We start from the raw sequence: 21,442 nt of genomic DNA on the forward strand, positions 1-21,442 counted from the left end.
TATGGTTCTTTTGGATTAGGAGAAGCAGTATTTATCTTTTTAAGGATACATTCAAAATCAGCGTATATCACAAATGGGTGCATGATAGATTTATTATAATCTTCAAAAGAAATCTTTTCACCAGGTTTAGGCATTGTAATTACAGCTGATTTATGATTACTACAATATTTTGAATGTTGTTCTAATCGTTCTTTTGTATGAAATGAATTAAGACATCGCTTACAAGGATATATTTTGTTTGCTGTTCTGAATACCTGAGAAGAGATTAATCTTGATAAATTATTGATGTATGTGTAATGTGAATTATTTCCAACACTAAAATATAAAAGATCAATGTGTGTTTCTTCATTTTTAAAGTTGTTTGAAATTTTTAATATTTGAACTTTGTTTGTATCCGTTAATCCATATACATTAATAGAAAGATTATTCTTTTTCTCAAATTTAGGAATATCTGTTAGTGGCATTGGGAAATTAAAATCTTTAATGTCCAAGGTATTCTCATATTTCATATATTGTTTTACTCTTTCTGAATTACATTTTGGTGGATGTAAGTGAGCAAGAACAGACCAGAGAAAACATTTATTATCATTATTCTTAATATTAACAACTGCCTTCTTTCGTTTTATTTCTTTTGGTAATTCAATATAAGAAGAAGCTTTAAGAGGGTTTGATTTTAGAATGTGTACATCTAAAAGATGATTTTTTAATATTGAATCCACTTCCTACCACTGTATTATCAACATCCTCCTCTTGTCTTGATAGTTCTTCATAAACCCCACTATTCAAAAAATCTTGAAATGATGTTATAAAATGAAGATCTGTCCTCATATAAGGAGTTTGTTCTTCATCTTGTCTTTTCATATTCATTTTCACTCCCATATAAAACTTTAAAGTTTTCATTTCTTTTAATGTTTTTTTAATAAATTTTTCAACATCAGGTTTCACTATTTCAATTGATTCAATTATTGATGATGGACCGGGTTCTCCAAATTGAAAAATCCTTATTTTTATATGCCCTTTAAATGCCCCATTAGTGTTTTCAATATAATAGTCTCCCTTTACTTTAAACTCATTTTTCTTGTGTTTTTGTGATTGAAGATGCCTATTATAACTACTCTTCAAAACATCCTTTGAGCAGGTATCACAATGTTTTCTTTCCAACTCAAGAGGGGATATTTTGTGAAATAGATTAAATGTGTGTTTGTTGGTTCGGAGGTGTTTTCTATAATGTTTATATTCGTGATTACAAACATCGCTGTATGTTGTATTCACCATATTTATATAATAAAACTTTGCTTAAACTAAAAATTTCTTGATGAAAATTTCGTTTATTTTACAGGTGAATCTGTGCTTAAACTAAAATTTTCTTGATGAAAATTTTGTTTATTTTACAGGTGAATCTGTGCTTAAACTAAAATTTTCTTGGTGAAAATTTCGTTTATTTTACAGGTGAATCTGTGCTTAAACTAAAATTTTCTTGATGAAAATTTCGTTTATTTTACAGGTGAATCTGTGCTTAAACTAAAATTTTCTTGATGAAAATTTCGTTTATTTTACAGGTGAATCTGTGCTTAAAACCATTTTATCCTCCAACTTTTTCACTTAATAAATACAATGTTTCAAGACACAAAAGACAAGTTTCAATCAATCTCTTCATTTGTTAAAGATGCTGAGAAATATGTCAAGGATGTAAAATTGAACAAAGATAAATATAACAACTATTGGATAAAAACAATTATGGTGGATATGATGAGTTCTTCAATTTACTTCAGTGGAAGGGCTTTTAGTATACCTGGAAGAACATCAATTAAGGTATCTCTAACAAAAGTTTCTCCTCTCCTTCTGGCAATATATTCAAAACTAGAAAAAGCAATGAAACAAGAAAAGGTATCAAAAAATAAAAACCTTATGGATGAAGCTTTAGAAAGAAAAGATAAGACCATCTGTAATATGCAAGGAGAAATTTGTATTTTTTTCAACAACCCTAAAGATATAAATCCTGATGAAATAAAGGATGTTAATATATCAGGTGAAATGACATTTCGTTCAATTGTAGTTAAGGATCATTTTAAAATTACCTTTAATATAAAAAATGTAGCAGTTGAATCTGTTAATGAAAAAATGTATATCGATATCGATGGTAATGTTTTTTCTACTAATTAAATGAGCCAATATTCAACTGAAGATTTTGAAGATTATGAGAGTGATTATGATACCGAGAGTTTGCATTCAAACGATAGTTATGACACCGAGAGTTTGTGTTCAAATGATAGTTATGAAAGTATAGATGATTCTGAAAGTATCGAAGATGATATCGAAGATGAATTTCAGTTTAAGTAAAGTTTTACTTTATAAATATGAATAGTTTACTCGATTTTGAGCCTCTTGAATTCCATGATTCTCCATATGACAAATTTGAGAATTGTCCTGCGTGTGAAAGACGGGGATTAAACACAGAGTCAAAAGCCTATAAACAATGTATATTCTGTGATTATCTTCTAATTAATGATAATCAAAAATATAAAAAGGAAAATAATTCTTTTAGATTTACACCAAAAATGAATTACTTTACAAGATTGATTCGAGAAATGAATGTAAAGAACGAGGGTGAGAACACACCTTTCCTTACAAGGGAAGAAACTGAACGTATTAGAGAAATGTTCAAAGGATTGTTGTTATATCTTATTCATGGATGTGATTTTCAGGGAAATATCAACACAAGATATTGCATAAATAAAATAATGGATTATCTTGAAATTAAACCTGAACTTAGGATAAAATATAGAATTTCGAAAAAAGCCAAGAATAAATTAAATAACCTGTTTTCCAAATATATAAATGAATGATTTTTTACCTATTTGGGAAAATAAGATAAAATTTGACAACCATAAAAATCTCCCAAATTCATTAAGATGCCTCATAGTTGGTTCAAGTGGATGTGGAAAAACCTGCTTACTTTTAAAGATGCTCCTCACTCCCAACTTTTTAGATTATGATAATTTAATAATTTTCACAAAGTCGAGTTTTCAACCAGAGTATCAACTACTCTCACAAGGTTTTAGTGCTGGTCTTCAAAAAGAAGATATAATCGGTTTATTTAAACTTCAAAAAAACCTAAATGATTTTAACATTGAAGATATAATACAACTATTTTGTGATACACAGAGATGTAAAAAGAAATCAAAACCGATAACTTGTATTCTGAGTGATAATACGGATGATATACCGTCTCCCCAAGATTTGGATAAATCCAAAAAGAACCTCGTTATCTTTGATGATTGTGTTAATGAGAGAAACCAAACGGTAATGGACAGCTACTACACAAGAGGGAGACATTCTTCTTGTAATTGTATTTATCTTAGTCAATCGTACTTTCAGCTTCCTCGTCGTTCCATCAGAAACAATGCTAATACTTTTATTTTATTCAAGTTAAATTCAATAGATATAAACAATTTTTGGAGAGACAATTGTTCTACATTATGTAGTAAAAAGGAATTTGGGGATTACATGAAACACACGACTGAAAAATATAAATATATTGTTGTGAAACAAGATGAGATATTAAATGATATTTTTCAATAAATAAATGGATGCGAAAGAAAGAGCAAGAAGATTTAGGGAACATCAAGAGTTGGTTTCAAAAGTTGTAAAACAGCAGGAAGACATAAAGAAGAAACGCAGACAGAAACTAACGGGCGAAGAAGCATTTGAAAGAAAACAAGAGAAATTTTTTAAACCACTTTTAAAAACTTCCCAAGGAAAAATGAAAGATGTTTCCACAGTTCCCACGGTAGAATATACTCCTAAAAAACTTCAAATGTTAAAAGATTTCAGTCAAATGACGGAGGAAGAATTAGAATATGATGATGAAGGTTTATTTCAACAACTGGAAGAGATTAATCGACCCCCTGATTATATTGTGAATGCTCTTCAAAACAATGAATATTCAGCGGATTCAAAAACCAAAGCAGGACTCATTCCAACAGAACAATCAGCAATATTTCATCTTGTTCAAGAAAAGGTATTGATATTTAATGATGAATTAAGGTTCTTGGGTTCTGCTCAACCCCCTGTTAAACTAACTCCAAGATTAATGTTTCTTCTCACAAAAGATGGAAGACAAGGTTCAACTGTGAGGGATGAATCAAAGTATATTGATAAACCATTGGATATGGAAAATAATGATGATAGAGTATATATTGATCTGCTGAACACTCTAAATTATAAGGTTATTCTTTCTGGTAAAAGTAGGAAGAATGAGAAGGAGAAACACATTATTCAGGCTTTAAGTATCCTTGGTTCAGGTGTTAGTTTTCTTCCAAATGACCCATCGCAATTAGTTAATAGACTGTTATTGTTGTTAGGCAGTAAGAAGGCTGGAAATAACAATTGTTTTAATGAAGCATCAGCCATTTTAGACCAGTTGATGAACATGAAAATAATTAATAAATATCAATATAAAGACATTTTATCTCATATTAAATAAGATGAGAAGCACAATCCTTAGTTTCAATTTCACAACAAGCGACCACACATCTTCATTCCCATACCCACTACAACTTGACACAACAAAAGAATATGAGGCATCTTTATTGTCCATGGAAACTTATAATACCTTATTTAATATAACCGAGAAAAATGACAAGTTTAGTTATAATCCAGGAAGTGGATACAAAACGATAACAGTCTCACCCGGAGCATATGAGATTTCTCAAATATCTTCCGAAATTGCTCGTCTTATGAAAGATCAGGGTGATGAACCAAAAAATATTGTTATAAACATTCAAAAACATACTTCAAAATCAACGATTAAAGTTAAAAATAACTACAAGGTTGATTTCACAATTGATAATTCATTTAGAGAGTTATTGGGTTTCTCCTCAAAAAAGATTGAAACTAATGGGACGTTTTACAGTGATAATGTCATTCAAATATCCTCAGGAATAAATTCGGTGTTAATTCACTGTGATTTGATTGATGGTGCTTATAATGATGGGAAAAAACAAATACAATATTTTCATTCAGCGCATACTCAACCCCAATTGGTTATAAATTCAATATGGAACCCAAAAATTTGGTTTATCTACCTGTGTCAGGAAAAACCATACACAGAGTAAATTTTAGGATAACCGACCAAGATAATCGTGTGATTTCTTTTAATGGAGAAGTTATATCCATCAGAATTCACCTACGTGAAGTTTTTCAATAAATAAATACGATGGTTATTGTGAGGAAACACGAGTTGGGAAAATATAAAATAATTACAGGGGATGGGATGTTCCTTTCCCCATACTACAAGGGTGAAGGTATGTATCTTGGTAGAGGATACTATAAACCTAAGAGACAAAGGGGTGTTGGGCATCAATTTAGAGGAGATGGGATAATTGATACTCTCATGGGTATTGGTTCAACTATTCTTAAACATAAAGATCTAATTGGTTCAACTGCTTCTGCTGTGGGAAATGTTGCAGGTGCTGTAAAGAGTATAAAAGATGCCCAGAAGGAATCTCATAAATTACAAGCAATAAAAGAAATTAAGAAAGGCAAAACTCAGTTGTCCCCCCAAGAACGACAGAAAATAATTCAAATACTTGGATCAGGGTTTCAAAAGTTTTAACATCTTTTTTTCCTAAATAAATACAAGTATGGAAGCAATTGATAGTATCTATGATTTGGATGATACTATTATTATCTCAAACTCCACTAAAAAAGAAGATTACTTCAAGGTAAATGCAATAACTGGAACAGACTGGAATACGAATGGTACAAAAAGTTTTGAAATAAATAATCAACAAACCTATTTGAATCTCTCCGAAAGTTTCTTGTTGTGTAAATTTAAATTCACTAAGGCTGGGAATAACACAAACGCTACACTTGTAAATGATTTCTTCTGGAAAATGTTTGATAGTGTGCGTTTGTATATTGGAACACAAGAAGTTGAAGCGGTTGATTATGTCTCTGCTGTATCTGAAATGATAAAATTTACACTCTATACATTCAGTGATAGAATGGGAAAGGGGTCTGTCGAAGGTTTTATTCCTGATATGTCAACGGGAACAAACACAGACCCTGGGTATACTCAAAGGAAAGGAATGTATAATGATGATACAAAAGCAGAAAATAGTTTTACTGTGGCAGTTCCTCTTAAAGGTATATTTGGATTTTGTGATCATGATAAAGTTCTGTATGGCCTTAAAATTAGATTTCAACTACAAAGGAATGATAATGAAAATCGATTGCTTTTTGGTGTTGGTAGTGCTTTTGGTGATCAGAATAAATTTGTAATTGAGGAAATGAGTTGGTATATCAGTGAATATACTCCTAATCTTAAAACAGAAGAGATGTTGAATCGAAGACTTAACTCAAAGAAACCACTCAGTGTATCATACCTCAAAAGAAGATGTCAACACGTTAAACTCAATCAAACTACTTACACGTGGAATTTGGGTGTTCTGGAAGGAAAGCCACGATATCTGTGGATCATTTTTAAAAAGCCAGATGGTGATACTGCGACTGATAAGAATAATGCATTGAGTGATAATGCTAAGGTGAAACAACTTCGCGTTTCTCTAGATGGAACATTTTACCCACGAGATAGATTGGAAATTAATTGGGAAAAAATGATTTTGCTGAAGCATACAAGTCTTACCAAAAGGTGTGTGAAAGTAATGGAAATAAAGAACCTATTTTGGATATGACAGCATTTAAAAGTTTGTATACAATCTATGCGTTTGACCTGAGCGCTCAAAAGGAAACTATAAAGTCTAATCGAGTGGATACTTCCCTATACATTGAAAGAGGAGGGAGTGAAGAAGTTGATACATATTGTTTGCTTTTGGAAGAAACAGAATTGCAGATTAATACAGATAATGGTGTGATGATTAGTCTCACATAATTTTTTGTTAAATAAATGAGTGGCAAAGTACCAACTGGGGTATATGTTAATCAAATCAATCTTCATAAACTATCATCTTGTGTTCAAAATCAAAAGCCTTGTACGATTAACGTTAATACAATTCAGAGAAAAGGAGCAGTAAGAATTGATGTTTTTCTCACAAGAGAACAGGTTAAAATCTTGAATGACACTGGCTCACTTAAAATTAAAATGACAAAACCAATGTTGAAAAAATATTCAATAAGAGAGACGAGTGGAGGATTTCTCCCATTTCTAATTCCTTTATTTGCTGGTTTAAGTGCGGTTGGAGCATTGACGGGTGGTATTTCAACAGCGGTGAAAACTGCCAACGAAAGGAAGGCTCAACTCCAGGCTCAAAAATAATTGGAAAGACATAACAAAGAGTTGGAGAAACAAATTAGTGGAAGTGGTGTAATTGTCGATTTTGCTGAAAAACTTGAAGGTCTGCCTGATAAAGCGAGATTGCTAGTTGGAGATATGCTTTCTTCTATAGCACAAGCAGGTGTAAAATTAACGAAAAGAGGTAATGGATTATATCTTTCTAATAAATAAATGAGCATTGATGAGTGGTTGAAAGAATTTGGAAAGAATACAACATCAAATTTACAACTTGTCAAATATTGTAAGAAATTAAAAATTCATAATGTGGTTATTTGTATGAGAGATGAATTAACAAATGTGCCGAAACATACAAAGAATATTATTATGAACTTAGAAGATAATAATGGGAACGGTTCTCATTGGGTTTGTATTTTTAATAGTCAAGACAAATATTATTTTGATAGTTTTGGTCTTCCACCACCTGTTGAAGTCATAAAATTCTTACAGAATGGTGTTTATCAAACATTTCAAGTCCAAGAATTAAATTCCAAGTGTTGTGGCCAATTATGCCTATATGTGTTATTTCAACTCAACAAAAATAAAAAATTTTATGATATTATTTTTAATCTAATATAAATGACTTATGTTGGTAAAGATGGTTCTATCTTTGGTGTATCCCAAGAACTGGATATTGATTTATCAAATTATTACACAAAGGCACAGGCTGAACGACATAAATATAATATAACCAAAAATATTAACATGAAAAATGCTTATAAATTAAAAAATTATCCAAGCCCGACTGACGCGAATGACTTGGTGAGATTAAGCGATTTATCACAATATATATCCTTAAATAAAACAGCCGTGTATTCCAAAGATACAGAAGTGTTGATATTATCTCCAGGTCATACAGAATTCACAGTTCGAATTAAAATAAATTTTTATAAAGAAGGGCGTATCGTTTGTATGAGAATAGAACAATGGGGGTATGATATGAATGATTTAGGGTATAATTGGTCATTTAAAATTAACCTCGAAGACCTGGAACAATTAAATCAGTCTCGTAAGGAAGAATATTATCCACTTGGTATCGAGAATGAGTTTTGTGGGGCCACGATTAGTAAACAACAAATAAAAGAATTTAATAAGGGTAAATATAATAATGGTTTTGCCCTTGTTTATCTCATGAAAACAGAAAAAACAGGATTATATATAATAAGTAAGGAAATACAAAATGATTTAACTATGGGAAGATGGGGAGGTGTTTCGTGCCATAATATTATTCTAACATATATTTCTAATACATAAATGACAGCAAGAAGGCTTCAAGAAAATTATCATTTCTGTGTCCAAGCATACCTTCAAGAAAAGGGTATTCGTTATTTTAATAAATATGTTCTACAACATAAGAATGAGGTATTTTCAATAAAAGATTGGCATTATGCTGATGTTGATAAACCGACAACTTTAGATTTAATTAGAATGTTAAATAATGAAAAAATTATAAGGTTAAGAAAAGGTAAGGCTCTTTTAGAAATTCAAAAGAAATTTTATTGGTTTCCTGTTGTAAAAAAAATTATTTTGGATACAGGAATAACAAGAAATCCTGATGAATATATGTATAATATTCTACGGGGTGTAAACGATTCAAGGATAGTAAGGGATGAGGAAGGAGTTGAAGAAGAGAGGGAAGAGGAGGAAAAGGAGAAGGAGGAGAGGGAGAAGAAAGAGAAGGAGGAAAGAGAGAATAGAGAGAGGGAGGAAAGAGAGAAGAGAGAGAGGGAGAAGAAAGAGAAGGAGGAAAAGGAGAATAGAGAGAGGGAGGAAAGAGAGAAGAGAGAGAGGGAGAAGAAAGAGAAGGAGGAAAAGGAGAAGAGAGAGAAGGAGGAAAGAGAGAAGAGAGAGAGGGAGGAAAGAGAGAGAATGAATAAATATCAAAATATGGAAACCAGTGAGATTCAAAAAAGATTGGTGGTATTACAGAAAATAACTCAACCCACCGAGGAGGAAAAGAAAGAATTGACAAGTCTATTTGCAATACTTTCGACAAGACTATTAGCATCGACAAGATATGGATTTTAATTCAAGTTTTTCATTTTTTTTTTTCTTAAATAAATGGAGGAGAGAGTGAAGGCATTTCTAAGGATTCTTTATGTTTTAAAAATTAAGATTCAAATGTGCATGTTGGAAACTAAAAAGGTTTTTGCACTCTGCAGGAATTTTTCTCATCAATAAATGAGTTATTGTCTCAAATGTAAAAAGAAAACTAATACTAAAAATATTTCATATATTAAAAGTAAAAATAACAGGGTTATACAAAAAGGTATATGTTCGGTGTGTGGTTCAAAAAAAAAAAATCAATTTATCTCCAAACACAAACTCGGAGGAGATATACAAAAGTTTTTATCAGGAAGTAAATTTACAACTACTGGAATACCAGGGGAATTACATCTTCCAGGGTATTCTTTCTGTGGTCCAGGCACAAACTTGGATAAAAGATTAGATGAGGCAGACAATCCTAAATCCTGGAGTAAACCAATCAATAGAGTTGATGAAGTGTGCATGAGACACGATATTGATTATGGGAATACCACAACGTTGGAAGAAAAGCATGAAGCCGATAGAGAAATGTTGTATAATTTGTCTCTGATACAAAATCCAACCTTGAGAGAAAAAGTTGATAGGTTCATCGTGAAGAAGATGATTAGTGCTAAATTGAAACTTGGACTTGGAAATTCAAAAACTTATAGGCTCTAATGATGCCATTAAGACTGAAGAGCAATTAGCTGATGAATTACATAAACCAATATTCACAAAGTTTCAGAGAAGGAAAGTTTATTCCAAGGAAGTTGATTATATCTGGTCTGCTGATTTGATTGAACTCAATAATGATAAGGGGTACAAGTATGCTTTAACCGTTATTGATTTGAGGAGTAGATATGTGTGGGTTGTCCCTTTAAAAAACAAAACAGGTAATACTCTTATGTTAGCTTTTCAACAGATATTTAATAAAAGTAAGAGAAAACCTAAAAAATTGTGGACTGATGAGGGTAGAGAGTTTTATAACAAGACATTTATGAATTTTCTAAAAAATAACAGTATTACATTATACAGTACCTTTAATGAAGGGAAGGCAGTTGTTGTTGAACGTTTTAATCGTACCTTAAAAGAGAGACTATATAAAAAATTCACACAACTCGGTTCACAACAATGGTCATCTTTTATTCAGGATATTGTGGATAAGTATAATGACACGATTCACACGGCAACAAATATGAAACCATCAGAAACATTTACAAAATTAAAATATGAAAAAGAGATTAATGTCAGAAAACCTAAGTTCAAAGTTGGTGATATCGTAAGAATATATAGGTGGAAATCTCATTTTGAAAAAGGTTATACGAAAAGATGGACCAACGAGCTTTTTAAAATTGTTGATGTAATAGATACGGTTCCTTGGACTTATAAGATATATGATTTGGAAGGGGAAGAGATTTTAGGTTCATTTTATTCACAGGAATTACAAAATACAAAGATAAATTGAAATTTTTTGACTCCGCCCCTTTTTGGCTCCACCCACACAAGCCCCGCCCACACAAACCCCACACAAACCCCACCACACACCCCCCCACAAGCTCCAATAAATTGAAATTTTTGACTCCGCCCCTTTTTGACTCCGCCCACACACGCCCCTCCCACCGAAGCCCTGCCCACACAAACCCCACACAATCCTCACGCAAGCACCACGCAACCTCCACACAAAAACTCCACACAAGCCACACACACACAAACCACACACAAGCTCCACCCATATTCATCATATTCACATAATTAGTGATTAGTTAATTAGTTCCCCACACACACAACATGTTTATTTAATTAAAAATTATCCACCCATCCACACAAGCTCCACTCATCCACCCATCCCCCATCTCTCCACCCATCCATTTATCCACATAAGCCTCATCCACATTCACCCCTCCCACACAAGCTCCACCTACATAAACCCCTGCCCATATAAACCCTGCCCACATAAACCCCTCCCACATAAGCCCTGCCTACACAAGCTCCACACAAAAACTCCACACACATAAACCCCTCCCACACAAGCTCCACCCACATAAACCCCCACCCACACAAGCCCCACCCACACAAGCCCCACCCACACACACACCCTGCCCACACAAGCCCCTCCCACACACACCCCACCCACACAAGCCCCCACCGAAGCCCCGCCCACACAAGCCCCGCCCACACAAGCCCCACCCCCTCATCCCCCTGTGCACCCCCACCTTTGACCCACCACCTCCCTCATCCCACCCCCACCCTTCCCCACACACACACATGGGGAGGGGAGGGATGGGATGAGGGGGTGATGGGTCATTGGGGGAGCGCACCTACCCCCCTCCCCCCAACCTCCCCCCTTTACATCTCTTTTATTCTTTTCTTGTAATTCAGAATCAAGTAATTGTAAACAAAACAAATATAATTTATTAATATTGAAAATATTAAATATTCATTTGCGAGAATGTACAATCTTTCCCAGCAATCTTCTTCAGATGTCTTGTGATTTCGAAACTCAGACACCATATTCTGTTTTGAAACAAAAAGTGGATAATAATTAGGTTCTATAAAGATAATTACATGGTAATATGAATAAGCCTCGTTGACCACTGAATTAACACACCAGGAGCCTGTCATCCTTTCAAGGTCAATAAAATGAATTCCAGTGTACTGACAAAACCACGTCCAAACTAATGATGCAACCAACATAAGGCGACATTCTAAAGAGAGAGTGATATTAATAATAATTCAGAAATATTTACCTCCAGAAAATCATGTGTTGTACGAGTGATATTAATAATAATTCAGAAATATTTACCTCCAGAAAATCATGTGTTGTACAAGATTGCTTCAACAGCTGATGTTGTGCGATAGTGCTGAAAAAAAAAAAATAAGTCAAGGGTATAGATGAAGAGACAGACAGGGAAAGCAACACACACACACACACACACACACACACACACACACACACACACACACACACACACACACACACACACACACACACACACACACACACACACACACACACACACACGCACGCACGCACGCACGCACACGCACACACACACACACATAGACACACACACACGTGCCTCACCATTGGTTTAATTCATTCGAGATCAGAGACCAGTCATTATAAATCATTGGCCTCTTCAATAAGAGCAGAGAGAGGTAGGTAGAAAGACAGACAGAGAGAGAGGCACACACACGTGTCTCACCATTGGTTTAATTCCTTCAAGATGAGAGGACGTGATAAGACTTCATGCCACTCATTGAAAATGTCTTTCAATTCTCTTCTAAAATCATTGATCTCTTCAATAAGAGTATTAATTTCATGAACCACGTCGTGATATGTGAACTCAATTTCTTCCAATGCCCTGTCAGGGAAAAATATATATATATATATCAGAATTATCATGATTTAATTAATAATCATTTGCTTCATCGTTCAAAGAGAAAAGCATACACAAACTTACCAACTCTGTAGTGGGCTGTTGGCTTCATCGGAAGAAATATCGTCCATGCCTCAGTTGTAAAAATGAAAATCCCGTCTGGCAGAAACTTTGTCTGGCGAACCGCTTATAAAGCAACGATGAGGAGATTGCTTAATCATTGGGTGTGAGCACAGGAAATGACAAGCTTCTCTTAATGATCTCATCTGGCCACCGCCCGAGTTGCAAATCATTTTTGGACATAAACCACGCCATAAAAGTTTTGATTCAAATGTTTTCAGTTCGTGTTCTGAGATAAAATATAAACACGAGACCTTGTCTCACAGAATAGTTCCTATTTTTTCACAGCATGACAGTCCAAAACCACTTCCTCATTCACACAGCACGGCCGTGTCAAAAAAACACTTCCTCATTTTCACGGCATGAACTGAAAACATTTGAAACAAAACTTTTTTCTGGCATGGTTTATGTACAAAAATGATTTGCAACTCGGGCGGTGGCCAGATGAGATCATTAAGAGAAGTTTATCATTTCGTAATGGCACAAAAGGGGTATCTTAAAAAATATAAAGATTCAAATGTTTTGTTTTTCAATATTTTAGATGGGGATTATTGTGCAAAGAAAATTAAACTATTGAAGGAATTTGAGAATGAACAAATCTTTATAGGTTCAATGAGTGAGCTAAACAATATGCATTGGTTATTTGATAAAGAGTGCCCCGAGGCTTAGACGTTTCAGATATTTCTTTCGAATCACCTTTAACAAATCTTTATCTTGTTGTATGGGTTATTTGATAAAGAGTGTCCCGGGGCTTAGGCGTTTCAGATATTTCTTTAGAATCACCTTTAACAAATCTTTATCTTGTTGTATGGGCTATTTGAATAGAGAGCCCCTAGGTTAAAAGGGGAAATAAAAAAATGACCGTTTTTACAGCCATTTTTCCCTGCTGTGCAGGGGTTTGGCTTTTTCTTGAGGCAATGTTTTATGGCCGGATGCCCTTCCTGACACCAACCCTGGTCGCCTCTTACGACACACAGGGATATGGTACACCTATTCTAACCGGGGCATACACCGGGGCCAGTACACTGGCACTCATTTCGCCGACCTCGGAAGGATGGCAGGCTGAGTCAACCCCCTGGTGTTAATTCAGCAGCCAACGGGATTTGAACTCAGGACCCTGGGATCCCAAGCCGCCAACCTAACCACTAAGCCAACACCAGGCTCCAGGTTAAAAGGGGAGACAAATAAATATACCTTGGGCTAAAAAGGGGATTTATTTTTTCAGGGGAAAAAAAAGAAAAATTTCATGGCTGAAAATCCCCCATTCATTTACATGGGGAAAAGTGAGCCAGAACCAGTATTCTTACCCTACATATATATATATATATATATATATATATATATATATATATATATATATATATATATATATATATATATATATATATATATATATATGGGGTTGACTCAGCCTGTCATCCTTTCGAGGTCGGCGAAATGAGTACCAGTATACTGGGCCGGTGTATACCCCGGTTAAAATAGGTGTACCATATCCCTGTGTCGTAAGAGGCGAACAGGGTTGCGTCAGGAAGGGCATCCGGCGTAAAAACTAAGCCAAATCACTATGCGGATCATACGTATGATCCGCTGTGGCGACCCCAAACGGGAGCAGCCGAAAGAAGAAGAAGAAAATATATATATATATATATATATATATATATATATATATATATATATATATATATATATATATATATATATATATATATTTCATTATATATAGGGAGGAGGTGAGACAGGCGTTGGATGGTGGTAAAGATGGGTGGGATGATTGGGCAACGACAGCAGAAGTTGTGAGGGAGATAGCTAGGAAGGTACTTGGTGTGACATCTGGACAGAGGAAGGAAGATAAGGAGACTTGGTGGTGGAATGAGGAAGTACAGGAAAGTATAAGGAAGAAGGGGTTGGCGAAAAAGAAGTGGGATAGTCAGAGAGATGAAGAAAGTCGGCAGGAGTACAAGGAGTGGCGTCGAAAAGCAAAAAGAGAGGTGGCTAAGGCCAAGGAAAAGGCATATGACGAGCTGTATGAGAAGTTGGATACAAAAGAAGAGGAAAAGGATTTATACCGATTGGCAAGACAGAGGGACCGAGCTGGGAAGGATGTGCTGCAGGTTAGGGTGATAAAGGACGCAAATGGGAATGTGCTGACGAGCGAGGAGAGTGTGTTGAGAAGGTGGATGGAGTACTTTGAGGAGCTGATGAATGAAGAAAATGAGAGAGAGAGAAGGTTGGAAGAGGTGGAGATAGTGAATCTGGAAGTGGGGTGGATCAGTAAGGATGAAGTGAGGACTGCTATGAAGAAGATGAAAAGTGGAAAGGCGGTTGGCCCAGATGGTATACCAGTGGAGGCATGGAAGTGCTTAGGAGAGATGGCAGTGGGGTTGTTAACCAGATTGTTTAATAAAGTCTTGGAAAGTGAGAGGATGCCGGAGGAGTGGAGATTAAGTGTGCTGGTTCCGATTTTCAAGAATAAGGGTGATGTGCAGAGCTGTGGAAATTACAGAGGGATAAAGTTGTTAAGCCACACCATGAAGTTGTGGGAAAGAGTAGTGGAAGCTCGGTTGAGAGGAGAGGTGATGATCTGTGAGCAGCAATATGGGTTTATGCCAGGAAAGAGCACCACTGATGCGATGTTTGCTTTGAGAATGTTGATGGAGAAGTATAGGGAAGGCCAGAAAGAGTTACATTGTGTGTTTGTGGATTTCGAGAAAGCTTTTGATAGGGTGCCAAGAGAGGAGTTGTGGTATTGTATGAGGAAGTCGGGAGTGTTGGAGAAGTATGTGAGGATCGTGCAGGATATGTATGAGGACAGTGTGACAGCGGTGAGGTGTGCAGTAGGAATGACAGACCGGTTTAAGGTTAAAGTGGGATTGCACCAAGGATCGACTCTGAGCCCTTTCCTGTTTGCAATGGTGATGGACAGGTTGACGGACGAGATCAGACTGGAGTCTCCATGGACCATGATGTTCGCGGATGACATCATGATCTGTAGGGAGAGTAGGGAGCAGGCTGAATCGAGCCTTGAGAGGTGGAGGTACGCACTGGAGAGAAGGGGAATGTTAGTCAGTAGGAGTAAGACGGAGTACATGTACGTAAATGAGAGGGAGGGTGGTGGTATGGTGCAGTTGCAAGGAGTTGAGGTGGGGAAGGTGGATTGGTTTAAATACTTGGGATCAACTGTCCAAAGTAACGGAGAGTGTGGGAGAGAAGTGAAAAAGAGAGTGCAGGCAGGATGGAGTGGGTGGAGAAGAGTTGCAGGAGTGATTTGTGACAGAAGGGTAGCTGCAAGAGTGAAGGGGAAAGTATACAAGACGGTAGTGAGACCAGCTATGTTGTATGGTTTGGAGGCGGTGGCGCTAACAAAAAGACAGGAAGCAGAGCTGGAGGTGGCAGAGTTAAAGATGCTGCGATTCTCGTTGGGAGTGACGAGGATGGATAGGATAAGAAATGAGTGTATTAGAGGGACAGCGCAGGTAGGACGGTTTGGAAACAAAGTGAGAGAGGCGAGATTGAGATGGTTTGGACATGTGCACAGGAGGGAAACGGAGTATATCGGGAGAAGGATGTTGAAGATGGAGCCGCCAGGCAGGAGGAGAAGAGGAAGGCCAAAGAAGAGGTTCATGGATACGGTGAGGGTGGACATGCGGGTGGTTGGAGTGTCAATGGAAGATGTGGAGGATAGAGCGAAATGGAGACAGTTGGTCCGCTGTGGCGACCCCTAACGGGAGCAAGCCGAAAGAGGAAGAAGAGAAGATAATATATACTTCATTACTATATATATATATATATATATATATATATATATATATATATATATATATATATATATATATATATATATATATACATATATATATATATATATATATATATATACATATATATATATAAACATATATACATATATATATATATATATATATACATATATATATATATATATCTATATATATATATATATATATATATATATATATATATATATATATATATATATATATATATATATATATATATATATATATATATATGAGCCTGGTGTTGACGCAGTGGTTAGGGCAGCGGCTTGGGATCCGAGAGGTCCTGAGTTCAAGCCCCGTTGGGCCACTGAATTAATACACCAGGGGGTTGACTCAGCCTGTCATCCTTCCGAGGTCGGTGAAATGAGTACCAGTATACTGGGCCGGTGTATACCCCGGTTAAAATAGGTGTACCTTATCCCTGTGTCGTAAGAGGCGACCAGGGTTGCGTCAGGAAGGGCATCCGGCGTAAAACATGTGCCAAATCACTATGCGGATCATACGGATGATCCGCTGTGGCGACCCCTCACGGGAGCAGCCGAAAGAAGAAGAAGATATATATATATATATATATATATATATATATATATATATATATATATATATATATATATATATATATATATATATATATATACGCAGACACACTGTAAAAACAAACATGAAGTTGAACACTTTTTGAAGCGTTGAGCTAAATGTCAATACCACTCAGATACCATCAGATGAAATGATTGAAGTACCTCGGCATATTGGCTTTTCAGCGGTTCGGACAGTCGTAATATGGCAAAGACATTGCTTCCCAACCTGGGGATGAGAAATGTTCAATTAGACAAAGTGCGAGCTCACCATGACCCCCACAGAGTCCCGATTGGAACACAAACATCGTCCGTCCGCCGAATGCTACGAACCCCGACACACACACTACAACCAGGTGGGCCTACCTGTGCTTCAAGCGCTCGCTTACAAAGTCTTTTCCGCTCTTTCTCTTTCCACTGACGACGAGTAGCAGTTTGGGGCTTTTGAAGTCAAAAATTCCATCCTCCATCAGCCGATTATTAATGTCGCATCTTATGCATCGATTTGCCTCAAAAACTCACACAAGCAACTTCCTTCCTTGGACCTGAGGAAGAACACAACGAAAACATTTTAAATATCTGCGATTTATGACTGATTCACTGAGGAGAAATTCACCGAGTAGAAAAAACAGATTTTTTTTTTTAACGAACACCAGCTTCGATTTCTTGTTTTCGATTATACACCGCCTAATACATTCCCAGCAAATGTATGGTTAAAAACATGAAGCTGAAAATAAAGGAAAACGAACAAAGGTGAATAAAAACTACCAATGTTGATATAATGTTGTGCGCTTTAATCGATGGAAACACGCACAATTTTAGTCAGGAAGTTGAGATCTTTCTTTTAAAAACGAACTGAAATGAAATGTCGAAAGTGAAGCAGGTGCAGTAAGTAGTTCGGATGAAATACCAATTGAACATTGTGATGACTCCACATGGCTTATTATTAGAACGACTAATACGGACTAGATTGGCAATCACGGCTGAATGTTGAGGTAAACGCGCCGCCATCTTGAGACCCCCATCTAAAGAAGCTCGTACATGTATTGCTTCTTCCACTGATCTCCACACGCACTGGATTGGCTCTCACGGCTGAATGTTGAGGTAAATGCGCCGCCATCTTGAGACCCCCATCAAAAGCAACCGCGTGCAATGTTTTTCTCGAGCGAGGTATTTCACGTTTTAAAATTTATCGTGCCGAACAGCCAATCGAAACATTTTCCAAATATTTTTTGCGAAGTATCATTTAAAACCGATCTGCGGTCAAAATGTTTTTGAATGGCTGTTTTTTTACATGAGAATAGCGTTTCGAACCGTACGTGGTCCAAAATTGAATCAACGAGTTCTTTAACTTCTACAAACACTTCAAGCGACATTGGCTTGCACAGTACAGTCAGCATCAAAGCAACTGCAAGAAACGTCAATCAAAACCTTGGCAAGCCGGCTTTTACCTCCTCTTCTTCATCTCTGGATTCGTCTTCTTCTTCTTCTTCTTCTCTGGTTTCCTCTTCTTCTTCCTCCCGAGATTCCTCTTCTTCTTCTCTGGAATCCTCTTCTTCTTCTCTGATTCCCCTCCTGTTTTCTTCCAACTCAACGATTCATGGGGCATTTCACTATCACCAGCTGAACATTTTTGTTCTCCTGCCAAAATCTAACAATAACAAGTTACATTCGAGCAATATTCATTAAGTGGAGTTATTCCACATCACTGTCTGGTACATAATTATGACAAATTCACGAATTCATGGTACATAATTCACGAATCACTGCTCACCTTCACTCTTTCATTCCTCTTTTTTCCCGCCTTTGGAATAAACTCCCTCACTCTATTCTTTCCCATTCTTCCCTCCAGGCTTTCAAAACAGCTGTTCACCACCACCTCTTATCTTCCCCCATCCAAATCCTCGATCTTTTCTACCCCCGATAATCCACCCAAGCCCACTTCCTTCAATTCCCCTGCTTTCCTTCGTGAAAGTCCCTGTAATGTCCATCTTCTCTTCGCCATGTTCCCCGTCCCATCCCCATCCCTCTCCCTTCCACAGTTCACCTAATGTGTCTGTTCCCCACTGTTGTGTCCCTTCCACTCCCGCCCCTCTTGTCTCATGCCTCCTTGCTGTGAGTTGTGTGTTAGCTCTCATACGAGCCTCGACCAAGGTATACAAAAAAAAAAAATCAGGTTGAATGAAAGTCTGCTCTGAGGCCCTGTCCATCACCATGGGACATCCCCCTCCCATCGATACTCCCCTGCACTTGAATACTGCTCACAGTGGCCCTTTTGCGTTTTACTGATGGTGGGGCTTTAGATCAAAAGACTGGTTGTTGCCCCTCAAAACCAGCCTTTACTCATTGTCCAACATTGGGTCTTCTTGCCAGTCCCTGTTCTTTGGGCAGTCTTGTTTGCAATGCCCAGGAGCATTGCATAACCAGCAGCCACCTCCTGTTGTCCATTCCCATCTCACCAAACCTCTTCAGCTTATGACGGTCTTCATTTTTATGTCCCGGCTTCTCACAATGCCGGTAGATATGCTGAAAATGGTCTGATGGTACGACTTGCGTCCTCCATGCTTTGAATCTGGAACTTGAGGTTATCTTGAAACCATCTAAATTTGACTCCGCATTTGACTCAAACTCCAAAGCTCGGGCCAGAGCTTCCAGCAGGTTTGTGGGCTGTGCTTGCTTAACTTGAATCTTTAGCTGCAGGCTGTCCAGTGCATCGATGAGTTGGTCCTTGAGGAGGATCATCAGCAGCTCAGGTGCTGCAGTTGGGTAGGCCTTGTGTGCAGTGCTCTCCAGTTCCTGCACCAGTTGTTGCAGTGTCTCTGCTCAGCCTCTCACGCGAGTCTGAAACCTTGCCCTGAAAACTTTGTTCTGGTGTTGTGTGCCATACCTTCATTCAAGGGTTTTCACCAGGCCTTGGTAATTGCGCTCCTCCTTCTGTGACAGCATCTCAATGGCTGAGCCCTTCAAGCTGGTGGCCAGCTGCATCGCACATTGCTGGTCTGTCCACCCATTTGACTCAGCCAGTAGCTCGAATTGTGCTTGGTATGCCTCCTTCAGAACCTTGTCATCGAATTCCTGTGGCTTCTGCCAAACCGCTTCAGCTTGGGGATCTGTTAGCCTTGCAGAGCGTGAATTACACTGAACAACAAATTTCAAAAAAATTTTTTTACTGGAGATGTGTAAAGTGATTAAGACTAATTTGGGTACGCTGATTTCAAAAATCATAACCGTTTTGCTGTATCACGTCAGGATTTTCAGGAACAGAAATATTCCCATTGCCTAGAAGTCAGGATTTCAATGAAATTTACATATGTCTTTAACATGTCTATTTCGTACAATTGTTGTTAACTTGTGTTATATTTCTTTCTTTCAGATAAAGATAAGTAGGCGTTCCTGTACCAATCATCCTGACAACTTCTGTTATGTCTGTGGTCGGTATACCAAAAAAGATCAACAGCGAAGTATATCTACAGCAGTGAAAATGAAGGCTTCTACTTTCACCACTTCGGGTGTAAGGTGGGGGACCAAGAACAGAGCTGGGCACCACACATCTGCTGCACAAGCTGTCACACAACCTTGACTCAGTGGTTGGTGGGCAAGCGCGCGAGCATGCCATTTGCGGTGCCCATGATATGGCGTGAGCCGCAGAATCATCATGATGATTGTTATTTCTGCTGCACAAGCATCGCCGGCTTCAACAAGAAGAATAAAGGTCACATCAAGTACGCTGACTGCGTCTCTGCTCGTAAACCTGTGCCTCATGATGACGAGAACCCCGTTCCAACACCTCCAGCTGATCAGAACATAGCTGTAAGCAGTGGTGAAGAGGATGGTGATGATGAACCTTTGAACCCGACACTCAAGAATCACACCTTCTGAACCAGGGAGACTTAAATGATCTTGTAAGAGATCTCTCGCTGTCAAAGGCGAAGGCAGAGCTGCTTGGATCAAGGCTGCAGCAGTGGAATCTACTTGAACCTAACACCAAGATATCCTTGTTCAGAGCACGTCACAGAGACATGGCTGAGTTCTTTGAGATGGAAGACACGATGACATTCTGCAGTGACATCAACGGTCTGTTGAAAGAACTTGGGTGTGATCACGATCCTGCAGACTGGCGCCTCTTCATCGACTCGGGGAAGAACAGCTTGAAGGCTGTTTTGCTCCACAATGGCAACGAGAAACCATCAGTCCCACTGGCTCACGCGTTCGGCATGACAGAGACCTATGAGACTATGCGGCAGCTGC

The 21,442-nt window shown here is 37.4% G+C and overlaps 1 protein-coding gene and 1 long non-coding RNA gene across 4 annotated transcripts in view; both read right to left on the reverse strand.

Moving 5' to 3' along the window:
• The window catches only part of PMVK (phosphomevalonate kinase), a 52,736-nt gene extending 34,063 nt beyond the window's left edge, over positions 1 to 18,673 (reverse strand). Inside the window, exons 1-3 of the mRNA XM_085893984.1 lie at positions 18,646 to 18,673; positions 17,561 to 17,739; positions 17,360 to 17,423 (exon numbers count right to left, since the gene is read on the reverse strand). Of these exons, the coding sequence (XP_085750110.1) occupies positions 17,360 to 17,423; positions 17,561 to 17,664 (168 nt within the window). The 5' untranslated portion in view covers positions 17,665 to 17,739; positions 18,646 to 18,673. The remainder of the gene's footprint in view (positions 1 to 17,359; positions 17,424 to 17,560; positions 17,740 to 18,645) is intronic.
• On the reverse strand, positions 11,709 to 14,120 carry LOC147019466 (uncharacterized). Of its 3 annotated transcripts, none has more exons than XR_015061421.1 (3): positions 12,784 to 14,120; positions 12,526 to 12,684; positions 11,709 to 12,180 (listed from the first exon to the last, which is right to left on the reverse strand). It is a non-coding gene; the product is annotated as an uncharacterized LOC147019466 (long non-coding RNA). The 3 variants fall into 3 exon arrangements; XR_015061422.1 differs by having other exon boundaries at positions 11,709 to 11,833; positions 12,123 to 12,180; positions 12,526 to 14,120; XR_015061420.1 differs by having other exon boundaries at positions 12,526 to 14,120.
• Positions 18,674 to 21,442: the final 2,769 nt, after the last annotated feature.

Source organism: Eptatretus burgeri, chromosome 9 (genome assembly GCF_056783735.1).
Source record: "Eptatretus burgeri isolate ZD-2024b chromosome 9, Ebu_testis_v1, whole genome shotgun sequence".
Taxonomy (NCBI): Eukaryota; Metazoa; Chordata; class Myxini; order Myxiniformes; family Myxinidae; genus Eptatretus; species Eptatretus burgeri.